This window comes from Cygnus atratus, chromosome 8, assembly GCF_013377495.2.
Source record: "Cygnus atratus isolate AKBS03 ecotype Queensland, Australia chromosome 8, CAtr_DNAZoo_HiC_assembly, whole genome shotgun sequence".
Lineage (NCBI taxonomy): Eukaryota > Metazoa > Chordata > Aves > Anseriformes > Anatidae > Cygnus > Cygnus atratus.
In genome coordinates, this window is record NC_066369.1 from 16150001 (window position 1) to 16165842 (window position 15842).

The 15842-nt window shown below is 43.1% G+C and overlaps 1 protein-coding gene across 2 annotated transcripts in view; it reads left to right on the forward strand.

The window, feature by feature from the left end:
* Nucleotides 1-15842, forward strand: part of COLGALT2 (collagen beta(1-O)galactosyltransferase 2) — a 54502-nt gene that overhangs the window by 1069 nt on the left and 37591 nt on the right. The window contains exon 1 of one of the 2 annotated variants that reach the window (XM_035537642.1): nucleotides 7174-7217. The exons of the other annotated variant lie outside the window; for it this stretch is intronic. Within the exon in view, the coding sequence (XP_035393535.1) occupies nucleotides 7198-7217 (20 nt within the window). The 5' untranslated portion in view covers nucleotides 7174-7197. Of the gene's footprint in view, nucleotides 1-7173; nucleotides 7218-15842 lie in introns of those variants that run through there. 2 annotated transcript variants of the gene reach the window in all.

Sequence of the window (15842 nt, forward strand, 5' to 3'; positions counted from 1 at the left end):
AATGAGGGGAGCAACGGGACCTGCCTGGATGGGTCCAAAATAGTCTAATTATTTTAGGCATGGAAATCGTGGAAATTATGTAAAAAATAAGAAATGCTGATGTAGGGCTTGATCACAAATCACTGAAGTCAGTGGGGAGACTCCTGTTAACTTGGAGTTGATAAAGTAAAGTGTGCCTTTGCATAAAGGGATGTAGGGAGGATACGTACCCTCCATACACCCCCTGGTCATTCATTGACGCTGAAGTCGCATTAAGTCCGCAGGACTAGATGTTTCTGCCTGTATTCCAGGAACATGCTTGTTACTTGTCCTCAGGTCCTCTATGGGTCTTCACAGAGAATTAGCGACAGCTTTATGTAGTTAGTTATTTTAAGTTTAGTGTGCACAAAAAAATGTCATGATAGCAGCACAGACATGGTGTGCTGCACAGACAAGGTGGCTGTGCAGTTACAAGTGGATGTTTAGTAGTGGGTGAATGCAAGACTCACCTGTGTGTAGGTATGTGACCCTGCTTTCATTTCTATCAGTAGAAGTTTTGCTGGTTTGGATTTCATCGTATCAGATGAGGGGCAACGGAGCTGGTGAAGGGTCTAGAGGACAAGTCTTATGGGGAACTTGGGTTGTTTATCCCGGAGAAAAGGAGGCTCGGGGAGGCCTCATCACGCTCTACAATTACCTTAAAGGAGGCGATGGTGACATGTGGGTCGCTTTCTTCTTCCAAGCACTAAGTGCTAAGACAAGAGGAAATGGCCTTAAGTTGCGCCAGGGGAGGTTTAGGTCGGATATTAGGAAAAATTTCTTCACTGAAAGGGTTGTGAGGCATTGACACAGGCTGCCCAGGGAAGTGGTTGAGTCACCATTCCTGGAGGTCTTCAAAAATGTGTAGATGTGGTGCTTAGGGATATGGTCTAGTGGTGAACATGAAAATGTTGAACTAAAGGTTGGACTGGATGATCTTGGAAGTCTTTTCCAACCTAAATGATTCTGTGCTTCTGTAGGATATATATGAGTAGATATTGTCAGACCCTATATATATGGCCTGTGATTGAGCAAAGTGTGCTTGCCTGATGTCTGTAAGCATAGACCTGTTCACTAAAGCAAGGCAGATCCTGGAATGCTTCTCACTGTAGAAGTGCAGAAGTGTTTGGTTTTGTGTTTTCTTTGATTTCTTATTTAAGTCCTGCAAAGCATTAACTGCCTCTACAGCTTTTAAAATGGAGTGGTATCCCTGGGAGGATTGTGTGCAAACACAAGGAGTGGATAAACTAGAAAAACTGCTGTTGAACATGGCAGGCTTTTGAAAATCAGAATGACTAAAATGTCATGGCACTTGAAAAGGGACTTCTGCAGACCCTGTGAGTTGCATCAGAGGGAGAGGGAGCAGCACATGTCAGGCGGCACCAGTTTCTGGGTGAACGTTAGTCCTGGTCACTTCAGCTCCCCAGTGACAGGCTTTTTCAGACCTGCAGACATTCGGGACACAAGCACCCACCGAGAGAAGGCTTACAGATTATATCTGTCAAGTCTCTTGAGAACAAATGAAACAATAAAATCTATTTCTGGAAGCATATTGTGTTTCAGCCTCCGTACCCGACAGTGCTTTCAATAAGCTGAATTCCAGATTTACCTGTGTCCGTGTGCCATGGCTTGTGGGGCTACTTTGGTTGGAGTGGCAGTGAAGTGGTGGCTGTCAAAGAGCTGCATTCCTTCACTGCCACTTGTATTCCACTTAACAGTTTCTTGAGTAAGTCAGCATTTAAAAATGCGCAAATGCAGGTCTTGAGAATGAAAATTAAAAACATATATAATCTCTTTAACTTCCATATGGTCTCTGTATTGCTTGAGGGCTTAAATTCTACAGTGGATTTCTCAGACAGATCTCTTGGAGGAAGTTTTATTACTGACAGCAAAGATGGGTCAAGAGGCAGTGAATGAGTTTGAAGCAGACACTGAATTTTCTGTAAGCATCCTGCGTCAGTAAGTCTCAATCCTTGTTAGCCTGATACCAAATGAAGGGTGCATGCTGGACAGTCCTGTACTCCCTTCTTCCCTTTGGTCTTAACTCTGACTTGTTCAGCGTCTGTAGTTGTGAGGAAGGACTTGCTGGCCACATGCATCCTAATGCATTGAGCAGGCCATTTGGTCTGGGGCCAACTGGCATGTTGTGTCCCTGGTCCGTTCAGTTAAATGCTTTCTTCCTTTCCCCTCCAATAGTCAGGAGGTCTGTTGGGAATGGCCCCTAGCCTGCCTTAACCCCAGCTGTCCTCATCTTGTGGAGCCTGGTTGGCACCAGCCAGGGCTGCCTTAATGCCGCAGTGGTGGGGACCTCTGTGAACTACTCAGGTCTTTGACCAGGCCTCGCTTAGTCTGCACTGCCCGCAGCCTGTCCGGAGCCTTGATGCTGACCACCCGGCCTGGGACCTGCCAAGTCCCCACCTTAGCAGCAGAAGCCCGCTCCCCAGACAGGCCAAATCCGTGAGGCTGCCTCAGGCTCACCCTGGGGGTGGCAGCGGGGGCCTCCTGCGGCCCTCCGGTGCTGGGCTCCCCAGTGCGTGGCACCGCGAGAAGCAGGCCAGAGACCTGCGACACTGGAGAGCACTCAGGAAAACAAGGCTCTTGGATCCATATCAGTCCGTTTTTTTGGCTGGGGGGTGTTCTAAAATGCTCTGTGCAGTTGGCATGTTTACTGGGGTGGGCCGAGTCAGCGACGTTGTGCTGTGAACCCAACAAAGCCGAGCGGGAGACTGGGGCATGTTCTGGAGACTTGCAATCTTGCGCTGGGGTCAGAGGAGAGCTGCAGAGGGAGGGAAGAGTGTTCCTCTGTCTTGGACAAGAATGACCAAGAAGCTACACAATGGGCATGCCCCAACCCCTCTTTTAGCTGGTTTGGGGTGTTTTTCCTGTTTTGAAGAGTAGCAGTGCAGAGATTTGTTTATTTAATTATTGAGCTCCACTCAGTTAAGAAGCACCTTGGCTGTAGTAAGCAAATTAAAAGTGTGTGTATTTAGCAGTTTATCATGTCAGTTTACACTTTTCCTTACCCCCAGATTAGGTGACAGTGTAGCAAAGAAAGTTGTCTGTAATTCGGTCTTTAAATACCTGTTCATTTTGGGCCTTCTGCTGTCTCATCTTTCACTAACCTGGGGATTAAGTACCTACCTAAATGAGTTGGTACTTGGAAGCAATAATTAGGTTCTTTTGTGCTTGAAAATCTGTGCCTGTCTTGCCGATAGAACATGCTTACACTTTAGAAATGAAAACAAGAGCCATAGTCCAGATGGTGGGAGCTGGGAGAGATCCTGGATGATAGAGCGCTGGATGTTCTGTAACTGTTCCCAGTGAGTAAATGGTTTAGACTTAAAGGAGCTAGTTGTAGCCAAAAATAGAAACTGATGACATCAGTACAGTAATGATAACTTTCATAATTATACATCATTAGTCTACAACTAGCTCATGATACTATAGCTAAGTATTTTCTTGTTCTTCAACAATTTACTTTTAAATTTCTACTTTGAAATTGGAGTTCTACGTGAAGCCACTTTCTGGTAAAATGCAGAGATCATTTGAGACCTTAATGGTGTTATTACTCACTGGGAAGCATTGGCTTTCAAATGTGCTGTGTTTTCTGTGCTTGTCTGTTTGTGCAACGAGGCCACGCTTATCTTTATGGTCAGTATCAATCCCTCAGGAATGCTGAAGTTTTGGTCCCTGGCTCTGTGTGTGTTCCTTTTGTCCACCTGTGTTTGGTACCTGTTTACAAATCGCTCACCTGTGCTGTGACTTGCACATCGCAATATTAAAACTGAAGTTTTAGAAATCAAATTGACTTTTCACTTGGTTTGCAATTTAAACCTACTGGATTTAGTTTCCCATTCATGTTTGTAGATTTTTAAAAAATTAGATAGCTTTAATTAGCTTTAATAGCATAGTCATAGAGGGTGATTATCTTGTTGTGCAGGATGTCATGTTGAGTCTTTCCTCCAAAGAACTTGCACTTAAGTTACAACATCAAAAGAAAGACTGGGAGTAAAATGCTTTTAATTCCTAGCTGGGGAAATTAGGGAAGAAAGGTTAGGTAACCTATACAAGATTCTTGGATCTGTGAGGACCAGAGACAATATTCAAAATTGACATTTTTTGAAACTTCTTTCTTAGTGAGGTCATTTTTACACTTCAGTCCTGTAAATTTATGTAAGAAATGGAAAATCAGGGAAGACTAAAGAAATGATCCTATCCCAATATCCACAGAAACTTTTTTTGTCCTTTGGATCTGCCTCCCTCATATAAGTCTTGGCAAACTTACACAAATGACATCATGAAATCCTTCAATGGAAGCACGTGAAGGGAAGCTGAAAGTGACTGCTGTGCCTAACCGAGGTCTGCACAGCAAGACTTATCTACTCTTCAGCTAAACACTTTGCAGTGCTGCAGAGAAATGTTACAATAAGCATCAGCTGTATGATGGCAAACATTTGCTGGGTAGCAGCAGTTTCTGTATTATTTTTTTCCCACTGTGCTCTTAAATTGCCAGATTATGATGCCTCTGATTGTGTTAAAGAACATTGTGAACCACATCTTTTATTAGGGTCTGCTAGACATGAGTTTGAATACTGGGATCTTACATAAAATTAATAATGAGCCCTCTTGGGAAAGAGGGAGGGAATTATAACACAAAAATGACATCTTGAAATGCATAAATGTTCTGTGAAACTAGTTAATACAATACAGTGTGTTTGTTTTTGGTTTTGGTCTAAATTCTGCATACTTTGTGTCTTTGAAAATGAGAGTTTGTAATCAGCTTTTGCTTTTTATTATAAGCTTTTGCATGCTTTCAAAGGTCAGGGATATGTATTTTTTTAATAGGTACAAAGTAGGGATGAAAAGACCTCAAGGAGTCATCTAGTTCATTGCTGCCCAGGGCAGGATCTCACATTATGCCTTGTCTGTGAAGCTGGCTCTGAAGTTCCCCGTAGTGGGGATTTTTTGTCTAGGCAAGGCTGCAGACTGTCAGGGTTTTGTACCGTCATGTCTTCTGAAGTCTGTGCAGTGTGGGAGAAGTGGGAGGCAGCTGTGGGAGTGTTGGTGAACCAGCTGCAACCAATGTTGGCTGTAAAGTACTGGAGTTAATTCTTTCTTTAGAAAAAAAGAAAAAAAAAGTTTCATTTGTGCATTTCTGGCGTACAAGCTATTTCAGCTCCTTAACTTCTGGTGAATCTGGAAGTATGGATCAGTTAGGAATGATCCAGATGAAGTCTGCCCCGTTCCTGCTGTCCTCCTCCAACTACGAGGACAAACACCTCTTCCCTTCTGCATTGCTCCGCCAGCTGGAGCCTGGTCCCTAGGCTGATGTGCAGTTAAGGTTGGAAGGTGGCTGTGGAGGTCATCTAGTCCCAGCTCCTGCTCAAAGCAGGCTCAGCTGGAGCAGGCTGCCCAGTAGCATTTCATTTCAAGTGCTGAGTATCTCCAGGGATGGGGACTCCACAGTCTGTGGGCAACCTGTTCCAGGGAGCCAAGCACTAGCAAGAAGCATCTTGGAAATTTTTATCAGCTGAGAGTGAGTCTAGGAGGGTGGCAGACCTTGGGGGAAAGACAAACTTGCATGAAGACTGTTGCTCCAGTAGATTTTTTTTCCCCCTTTTGCTTGTTCTTTCTGCTTCATTAAGCATGCCAACTTTTCAGAACGGTGCCAGATCTCTTCTTCGGAAGTCTGAGAGGGGGCAGCAGGGCAGCTACGCTGTTGCTCATCGGGATGAACCCTCGATTTAAGGCATTTTTTTTTTAACTTTTATGTAAAGTACCACAGCACCTGCAGTTATTTATCTGAATCCCCTGAGACTGAAAGCCTCCATGTACTGGGTCAGGATTTTCTAAAAATAGATCAGTGATACAGATGGTGTGCAGAGCACTGGGAGCTGCCTGTTGCCAGCACTCGCTGTCATCCTTCAGTCGCTTGGGACACCCAGAAAGGCCATATGGGCTATAGGAGCGAGGCAGGACCAAGACGAGTGAGTGCAGGGTACTGTGTCTGTCAGAACCTGGTATTTCCTTCCTGTGGGATGATGTCTCAGACTTAGCGTTATTTCAACCTATTTGTGTGCATTTCATTTCCTTTATTTTAATGATGCATAGCTTATGCTGGTGATGTTTTTAGCTTCATCTTCAAAGGTGGATTAGGGCTAATGGGGCCCACATGCATCAAAATTTCAGGGTAAAGAAAGGAAAAAAAATGTTAGTATTTTCCACATCTGCCAAAATGCCCAGCTTCTCCAGACAATCATGTGGCACTGCTAACAGGCCCATCAGTAAAGAAAAAGGACATTTTTTAAAATGGAAATGCACTATTTGCTTCATATAGCACAAGAATCCAGTTTTTAAACACTGAAATAATTGCTTTTGGAGTTTGTGTGTTTGTTTATGTATATACATAAACATAAAAGTTCCCAAGCTTGATGTAATGGGACCGGAGTACCACTGTTACTGTAGAATGACTCTAGTTTTCTTCTCGGGAAGTTAACAGGGGGCCTAGCAAATAAGTGGCAATTTGAACTTTTGCTGGCTGACTAGAATTGATATGTGCTTTCATATGGGGTTTAGTTGTCCCTGTTTTCTGAGAACCACCTTGGTTGTGATAATGTTTGATAATGTAATGTAACATGTTGATCTCCATCTGGACAGATGTGGCACTGCTGAATAAATGGCTTAATGAGACTGCAATAGGAGTTTCACTGCAGAGGGCCTGAGTTGTGCTCAGGCACTTTCTTTGAGAGGGGATTCAGGAATGAAAGCTGGTATGTCACCGGTTATTTACATGATCAGTATGTCTTCCCCACTTACTAATACGTAACTCTGCAATCAGGTAAAACGGCATAAAAAATGAGAGTGTTATTTTGGGATTGGAATATGTTTTTGCCAAAATCTGTCCATGCTCTTTTCCAGGGACTTTTCAAATGCTGGAAGTGCTGAAGGTGTCTGCTTCAGTGTTGTTCCTATTGCCCATGTGGATGTGGTACATGAAATTGAACAGGTTTCTAACTTTTTGTTCTGCCTGTATGTGCTGGTAGGAATAATATCTCTTCAAAAGCATAAGCAGATCCTGAACTGGACCAGAAAATACATTAAACTTGGAACTGTCCCACATGCTTCCTAGGACTTACGAGGATCTAAACTCATGCTGAAGCAGAAGACGGGAGGGAGTCCATGGAAACCGAAATGTCCTGGTAGGGCTCACAAAAACTCTTTCACATTAGTTTTGAATTTAGTTCCAGAAGAAATGGATTTTTCAATCTCCCTTCATTATTAAAGGATTGTTTACTTACTTTTGCTCTTTGATCCCTCTGCAGGGGAAGGGTTATGTATGGCTGCAGAATGGTTTGAATTTTTCCCACTGGCAAACTAGGTTGCATTAAGTGCGATGTGTTGGTTTGTCTTGAAGCTGATAGCAGGTGGCTCTCTTTTGTTAGCAGATCAGAATCTTCTTGTGGCCACTGGCTCAACAGCTGCTCCTGAAAGAGAGAACTGCACTGAGCCTTTGGGAGTAGCCCAGGAATTCAGAGCTGTCGTTTGCGTTATTTCCTCAGTGTTTTCAATCATTCCTGTCCTTAAAAGGTACTTAACAAAATTGGAGGAAAAGGCTGGTTTCCAGCACTTATACTTTGAACTGCTAATTATGACGTGGATGTTAAACTCTGCCAAATGCAAGCACCGATTTTTTTTTCCCCGTTTATTAGTTTGAAGCCATGAATTATTTCCCACCAGACTTCAGCCTTAAGTTCCTGTAGTCAGACTAGTAAGTGAATTGTGTTGTTAGTCAAAAGCCACCTTGTAGCAGTCCTAGAAAGAGGTTAACTAGGAAGCTTGAGTTTTAGGCAACCAGAAGGAGTAGTGAGAAATTTTTTGTTCCTCTAGTTGCTCTGAGAAACTTGAAATAGGAAGTCTTGCTAATGTTAATGGCAGCAGCAGGGCTCTTCTCTCTCCTTTAATTATCAGCACTTAACCAGTTTATGGAAGGATGCAGGGATATTAAGTCAGCATTGCATCAAAAATAAATCAGTGTGTTTAAGTGAGATTAAAAACTCTTTGGAGAGGAACCAATGTGGGTTTTTTGGTTCATTTTTTTAGAAAATGTTTGCGGCAGAGAAGAGGAGCACAGGTGCAGAGCGTTGACCTCAGCTGCACTGAGTTGGGCTGCTGTAGCTAGTTAGCTGTTTTCCCTGATGAGTGCTGGAGTGTGGTCCTTGGCTGCCTCATCTTGTGTCCTGCCAGCAGGGAAGTGACTGTTTGGGGTAGTTATGTCTCCCAGCTGCAGCTCTGTGTGAGAAGATAAATAAATTCTTCAGCAGCAACACAGCCCCCAGAGAGGCATGGTGGAGGCACAGGCTGATACAGGTACTGATATAGCAATACACCGGGGTGCCTGCTTTCAGAGCTGTTTCAGGTGTGAAATCCCATGATCCTGACATTTAGCTGCAGATTAGCTACTCAAGGGAGTTTCAGCATTGGGATGCATATTAATGCTATTAACTTCCCAAGAGGTTTAATGAGGAATGTGTGTTTGCTCTCAAAAATTCTTCTTAAATTATTAGCGTCCGTTCCTGTAGTCTAAAAGGAATTTGTAACTGATGCTATAACCCGTAAAGGCAGTGACAAAAATGATCTAAAGAGAAGTGAGAAGCACAGCAGTTATGTGTACGAGTCACTGCAGGGATGCTAACAAAAGGGGAACAATGAAGAATGAAGAGTCGGGGTGGGAACGACATGTCTAGGGCAAAGGCGACTGTGGTTTGGAAAACAACAGAAGCTGCACTATTGCTCTTTTCTGCACACTGGCAGGTTAAAAAGAGTACTGGTGTCTTCAGGAACTGATGGCCCGTGTTTTATTTTCCATTAATTCTTGTCTAGGATTGGCTAGAAAGATGACATGAAAGGCTGTGGTTGTTCCATCATTTTAGATCAACCAGAGTGATCACAAGGGGTTGGAGCTGAGGTTGCAGTTAGCACTTGGGAGAAAAAGGTCTGAGCAGTCACTGTTTTAGAAAACTGCTGCTGTTAAGGACCAAAGAAAGTATTTGTCTTATGTTAATATAGTATTGATTCCATACACATAACTGGAAAAGTCACAAAAACAGAGGGGGGTAAAGTTCAGATTAATGCAGAGATCTCTGCTGCTAATGAGCAGTGGGGTGAGGAGCTTGAATTCTCTTACTGTGAGATGTAATGGGACTTGGGTTTAGAAATTCTTTTTACTTCAGAAGCATGTTTATTGCCAATTGTGCAGGGCCCACAGTTTTCAGGAGGAGGCAGTCGCCTTGTGGCCATGGTACCTTACACTCTGTTTTACTTGAGAGATTGGTCTCCTCTGTACGAGTAGGATTGGGAGTAGGTCTGGGGATTAGACTTACGACTGAGGAGTGTAGAGTTCTGAGGTTGTTCCAGGCCTTGTCTGTGGTCAGCAAGAGGGTAATACCTTAATCTCTTTTATGATGTAGTTCATAGTATGGCTGAGAAATTTGGAAGTTCAGACACTCAGGTCACTGCTGGATTCTGCTGCTTCTGCAAAGTTGAGAGCTTTGTCCAGGAAAACCAAAGCTGTATGCTGTTCTTTTATAGTTTGGTGGGGTTTTCTAGTTCTAGAATATTTCTATTACAAACTCCAAACAAATCCTAGTTGAAAAGCCTTGTCTTGCTGCTGGATTCTTCAAGCAATAGCCTTTCTAATTATTTTAGCTCCCTCTTTGTCAGTGCCATGTGTTCTTTTTGTTTTGAATGGATCTACTAGTTATAATTGAGGCTAGTGTTAGGTATGAGCACAGATCCTGCAAAACCCGGCAGGAGGAGATGGGAAGAGAGGTGGTGTCAGCGGGTAGCAGTGTTTTCTGGTTTGATGTATACGAGGGACCTCTGTGTGCCACAGCTGGAATAGATTGGAGGTTAGCTTTTGGGTTTTGAAATCTGAATATTCAAGGGCCTGCTTTATTGATGGGTTGCACAGGCTTAAAAAGTCAGGGAGTTGTCAGTGAGGGGCCAATGTCTGATAGATAATCTTTTTTTTTTTTTTTTTTTTTCTGTGGATATCATCCCTTACTTGGTTAGGGTTAGAGCTGAGTTTGTCTTGGGACTTTGAACTCCAGTTACTTCTGACCTGTGTAGAACCTACAGATGTAGAGAAGGAGCTTGTATTGGTGGAGCACTTGCGTTATGATCTTATGTTTTTGAGTGAACTGAGATTTGGGGGAGGGGTAGTATGGTTAGGGGTAAGACTTGGAAATTGTAATTTACTGCTGGATTTTTGTGTGGCCAGTAGAAAGAAGGAAGAAGGTTGGTTAGGAAGAAGGTTGGTGTTGACTGTGCACGTGCCTGGAACTCTGTAGCTTCTATGATTTGTCTTGGTTGTGTTACTCGGTGCTGTCAGGTGGGATGTTGGAAGAGGTGAGTTCCTTCTATTTTCACTTGCTACATGGAACAGCTCGGGTCAGGATTGGGTTCTGGGAGTTCCAGGCTGCTGCAGGCTGAGGTACCAGCAGATATTCATGTCCCAGAGGTTCAGAAAGAGGCCTGTTGCTGATAGCACAGACTAGTATGATGCACTCAGCTCCTGATGTGTATGTACCCTGTTTGTGATCTGCTTTCAGGGCAAGGCTGGGGAGCCCAGAGCTTCCAGGCCCCAGAATGTTGTAGAGCTGACAAAATTAGGAAGAGGCTGGCATGGGCTGAGGGCTGATGTTCTCTTGACAAAGCAAAAGAAATTTCTTTGGACCTGAAATGAAACAGGCAGTCCTAGTGTCTGCTGGGAAGAGGCACCAGCATAGCCGGTTCTTGTAACTAAGCAAGGGTGGTACCCTAAGACCCTAAGCAAGGGTGGTACCACCCTAACAGCAGGGTGGCAGACCAGAACCATGCTTCTTTTTCCCAGTAATGTGCCATTAGATTTACTTGACTCACTGGCATAAATCAGTTTCTGGATACAGCTGGTGTGCTCCAAATGATGCATGCGTTGTCAGTAGGAAGTTCTGGGTGAAGTTTCCACCCGGTTGTCATCTATGACTGGCCTCAGGGCTCTGGAGGAGCCTACCCAGACTCTTCTAAATAGGTTAGCAGAGAATAATAACTGCTTTTGGGTCTTTTGCCTCTTCAGATATTTTTTTCCTCCAGCTCTGGCTGTTGGAGGCATTGGTTACACTATTTTTCAAAACATTAATCTGAAATGAGTTCAGTGTGTGTGAATGGAATTTGAAAATGTCACTGCTGCTAAATATCTTAATTTATTATTTTCTGAATGTAAAGCAGGATTTAAATATAAATTATCATCGTTAAACCATGGAGCGGGCTTATGTTACACATTTAATCCCTCCTAGCACCAATGCACTCGCCCCTTCGCCTCCCCCCATCCTTATTTCTCTCACAAACAAGTGAGTTGTGTCCACAAAAAGTCTTGTCAATGAGTTGTTATTTCAGACTAGTGAGCTCATAGCTGTCTGCTGGCAGAACACTGCTCTGACCTCTTCATACAAACTAAGGCTGTTGCCAGGATTTTTTGTTGAGTACCTGGGCCTTGAAGGAAGCTCTGTTTTACAGAACAAGAATCAAACTGCTATCGGTGGGGTTTCCTCATGTTGTGACTGCAAACATCACACCTGCCTTTTTGGACCAGCCAGTCTTCATAAATATAGATACAGGTTTAAAGGATAAAGAAAGGGTGTTCAGAGCTAGGCTAGAGCTAAGTAAAGCAGCCACTTCTTTTCTACACTCAGCCAGTTGCAAACCTGGTGCAACCACGTTGGTAGCAAAGATCACATACTCATCCTGCAGGTAGCTTCACTCACCTTCGAGTTTGCTCTATTGTCTGTTGCAAGGTGGCTGCTGCGTGGACTGTCATCTGTTGCTGCACTCACTCGGGCTGCAGACTGCATCTTTGAATGCAGACTGCCCAGCCCCTGCAGAGCAGGTGGATATAAATCACAAATGCTAGCAAGCATAAATTCAATGTACCATGGAGGAGGCTTGCTGAGGGGAAACCTGGTTCAAGTCTTTCTCAGTTATTTTTTTACCTCTCCAGTTGAGTGAGAACTCTGAGGGAAAGCAATTACGTATTACAGCAGTTATCGCCCGCCTGACAAATCTGACCAGCTCCTGTTGCAGCTGCAGAGTGCGTGGCCAAGTTGGTTACTACACGTATGATTTGGGACAGCCTGCAGATAAAGAAAAACATCTGGTTATAACAGCTTGGGCACATAGCTGTTCAGCCACACAGCACATAGACCAAAACCCCAGCATTTTCTGCTCTGGTAGACATATTTCTTCCAGATCTACTTGACCAATAAAGATACATTTCCTCCAGGTCTCCTGAACTGACAGCACAGATGGAGCAATAAAGCAGCGCTAACTCTGGCATCGATGTTATGAATACACTTGGAAGAGACCAACTAAGGAGCCAAAGAAACTGAGTTTTCAGCTTGTTAGATCTTATATCAGGTTACTCGATCTGAATGGGCTAATGAAACACTTTAGCACAAACGGTCTACTTAATCGTGACAGGGCAGAAACAGTTTATGCTGAAATGGTCTTGCAAGGTGTCTGCTGTCTGCCTCAGGTACTAAGTTTGGAGCATGAGAAAAAAGGGCTACAGATTGGAAACATCCTCAGCAGACTGATAGCTCAGAAACCTGTTATCTGTTCTTTGGGTTCTCCCAGACAGAGGCAGAGCGAGAAACTTGGCAGATGTTTAGGAGAGACCAAATGATTTTTCAACTGAGACAAAACTTGTCTCAGTTTTTCCATGAAGAAATTAACTGATTACTTCTATTTCATTTATTTAAGAAATCCCTCTAGTGGCCAGTTACTTACATGACACATTGGCAGTTTGCAGATCATGTGACGCATCAGTTGCTGCTGTTGCATGGATTTCAGGTGAAACTCTTGATGGCTTATATGAAAGCCTTCAGAAAAAGAGCCTGAGCCGGTTTCAGTTGAAAACTTTTTTTTTTTATTGAGTGGCAAGCAGGTGATGCTAAAATTTTCAAATTACTTAAGGTGACACTAAGTGATGCTTTGCCTGCGTTATATAGCAGGTTAAATGTTCTGTGGGATACCTTGGAGTGTAGCTTCTAAGAAACTTGGTAAAGAAAAGCTGAATAAGGAATTAGGTTTCAGTTTATGTGTCTCCTTATATATCACATTGCTATTTAAAACCCAAAGCACCCTATGTTATTTTACATTAAGAGGATACTTGATTTATCTGTTATTACTGTTTTATTGTTTTATGCTGTCTGCTGTTCTGTATTGTAGTACTGGAATCATGGTGTGGATGGTGTTTTTCACTAAAAGGGCGAGCTTGGGATTGGCTTCCTACACACTCAGCTGACGCTTCTCCTTGTTTTCATCCCAACCCCAGCAGTGCCTTGTGATCAGCTTGTCAGATGTTCCAAAAATTTAGACATCTAGCCTTTGAAATTGCCTCAGAGCCCTAGGGAACTCAACTGTCTAGGCATAAGGACGCTGCTAAACAAGTACCGTGATACAAGCAAGGGCTATTTGGGTCAGTGCATGTCCCTGTTGGATCTAATGCCTGCAGATGTGTGTGGGAGTCCCTCCACTGATGGTAGAAAGCTCTGTCTTTGACCTTATCTTGTGCAGTTCATTCCCTGGCTATAGCTATTTTAATGCTATGAATGCCTCACACTGGTGGCGGCACAGATAGAAAGCACACTCAGCAAAATAAAGGTAAATGTGTATTTTATGGAGCTTCCAATTATCCAATAAATTCAGTAATAAGTGGCTGCTGAGATCAAGTGCTCATTTCCTTTCTTTATTTACAACCCCACAATGAAGGGAAAAAAAATATTCTCAGAATGTGTCTCTGTGGTCAGGATTAAGCCTTAAGAAGTCAGACTAAATGGGGCATACACATTCTTCTACTCTCAAACCTGCACAGAGAGGGCAGACCAGCAGAGTGAGAATGGCCACATGGTGTAAGGTCCTGTAGTATAATGGGAACAATCCCATGCTTTGTTTAAATGCCACTTAATTTAAACAATCCCATTTCCTTATTGGGAATGAGAAAGACACAGCTTTTCTCATATTACTCTGCATTCCTTTTTAGGTATGAGACTAGGGAAATGCCATGAACTTGTTTGTGTTTCTTTCACTCTTTAGAGTTAAGTTAGCCATCAGTGTAGCATCATTTTCCATCAGTTTGAGTGCAGAATCGGACCTTTCCCAGAGAAAACAGGTTATAACTCAGAAATCCATAGTATGGCACACATGGTGTAGCCATGTATCATGCAAATGTGTGTGTCTGTGCCTCCCTCCATAGGAGAGGCCATATGGATTCCTATATGTGTGAGCAAAATATGAGATGACAAATAAAAGAGATTCAGACTCAGAAGTTTTAGCTACCCCAAAGTATTTAAAATTTTAAAGTAGAAATGCTTTGCTTGCACACTGTCCTGTTACATGATGAGGTTGTGGATTATCTAGCCGTAGTTCGGAGGACCTGCTCTCAGAGCATGTTCTATGCTGCGGTGTGTGTCTGAGGTGACAAGCATTCCTGCCCAGCTGGGCACTCAATTAGCAAAACTAAAAACAGGTTTTGCTGCCCACTTGGACAGCTTGCTTAGAGACAAGACCTTCAAAGTACAAAAAGATGTGAGGCAGTTAATGAACCACCTCACAGCTGCAGCCCACTGCACCTTTTCAACATGTGAGGATGGAACCAGGGCCAGATCACAAGGTCGGCAAAGGGAGCGGTCTTGTGACCAATGAACTCAGCAGATATGGGTGTCCTATTGAGATGCTAAAAGAGTAGTAAGTCATGTTGAGTAATGCTACTGCGGAGGCTGGACTCTAAGTGCAAGCGCTTCACTGCTTTAAAAAATAAATCTAGAAGTACACCTCCAAAAACCTAGAGCTCTTTTCAGTGATGAAAGCAAAATACTTGAGCAGGAAGGGAGGCTTTGCCTTAGAGCTTTTGTGAGATTCTTGAAAGCTACATGGAGGAAAATTTGCTCTTGAGATTGCCATGGCTGCAAATTTACCACTAGAATGACAAATACTCTGTGAATGTGTTAAGTAAACAGCCCTACAGAAGCTGAATGTTTGTAATTTATTTGTGTATATACCAGAAGGGAGGGTAGGCTTGGTTTATCATTCCCAGCCCTGACACCCACTCATCTTTTGTGACTTGTAAAAATCCATTAATCTCTTTGCTTTTGTTTCCCTCTCTGCAAAATGGAGCTCTAATGCTGCCTCAGTGCAGTGTGCATGGAGGCTGTGACCTTTGCTGGAGGTTTCAGGGGCCTCTAGGCATGCCCTCTAACCCACCTGATTCATGTTGCCTAATTCCCAGAGGCACCTAGAAGATGAGTACACCCAGCCATCAAAGTGAGGAACTGTAAAAATCTGTCTCTGGTAGAAATTCAGAAAATTTTGAATTGATACATTGGCTATTTCTTGTTCACACAGTGCTGTGCCTTTTTTTTATATTCATAACCCTCTCAGTATAGAAGGTGTTGCCTTTCCAGCTGTTTCTTCATCTAAAACATGATGGACAAAATTACAGATGACATCCACCAAAACTTTTTCATATACAAGCGTTGAATATTTTTTTCCAGCTTGGCAGAAGTGGTTGTTTTCCTAATCTCTTAATTATATATAAATAATTTTCAGCCACTTGCCAGCAAATATGACATAATCCATTCATTTTGAAGCCCTGTACCATTCCCTGTAGTTCAGAAAAGTTCTGTTTTTCCAGTCTAACTGGCTACTTAAAGGTTAGGCCAAAATTATGAAGTCCCAAGTTCCATGCTGGCTTCTGCAAAGTGCAACTCTAAAATAACTTAGTCATGACT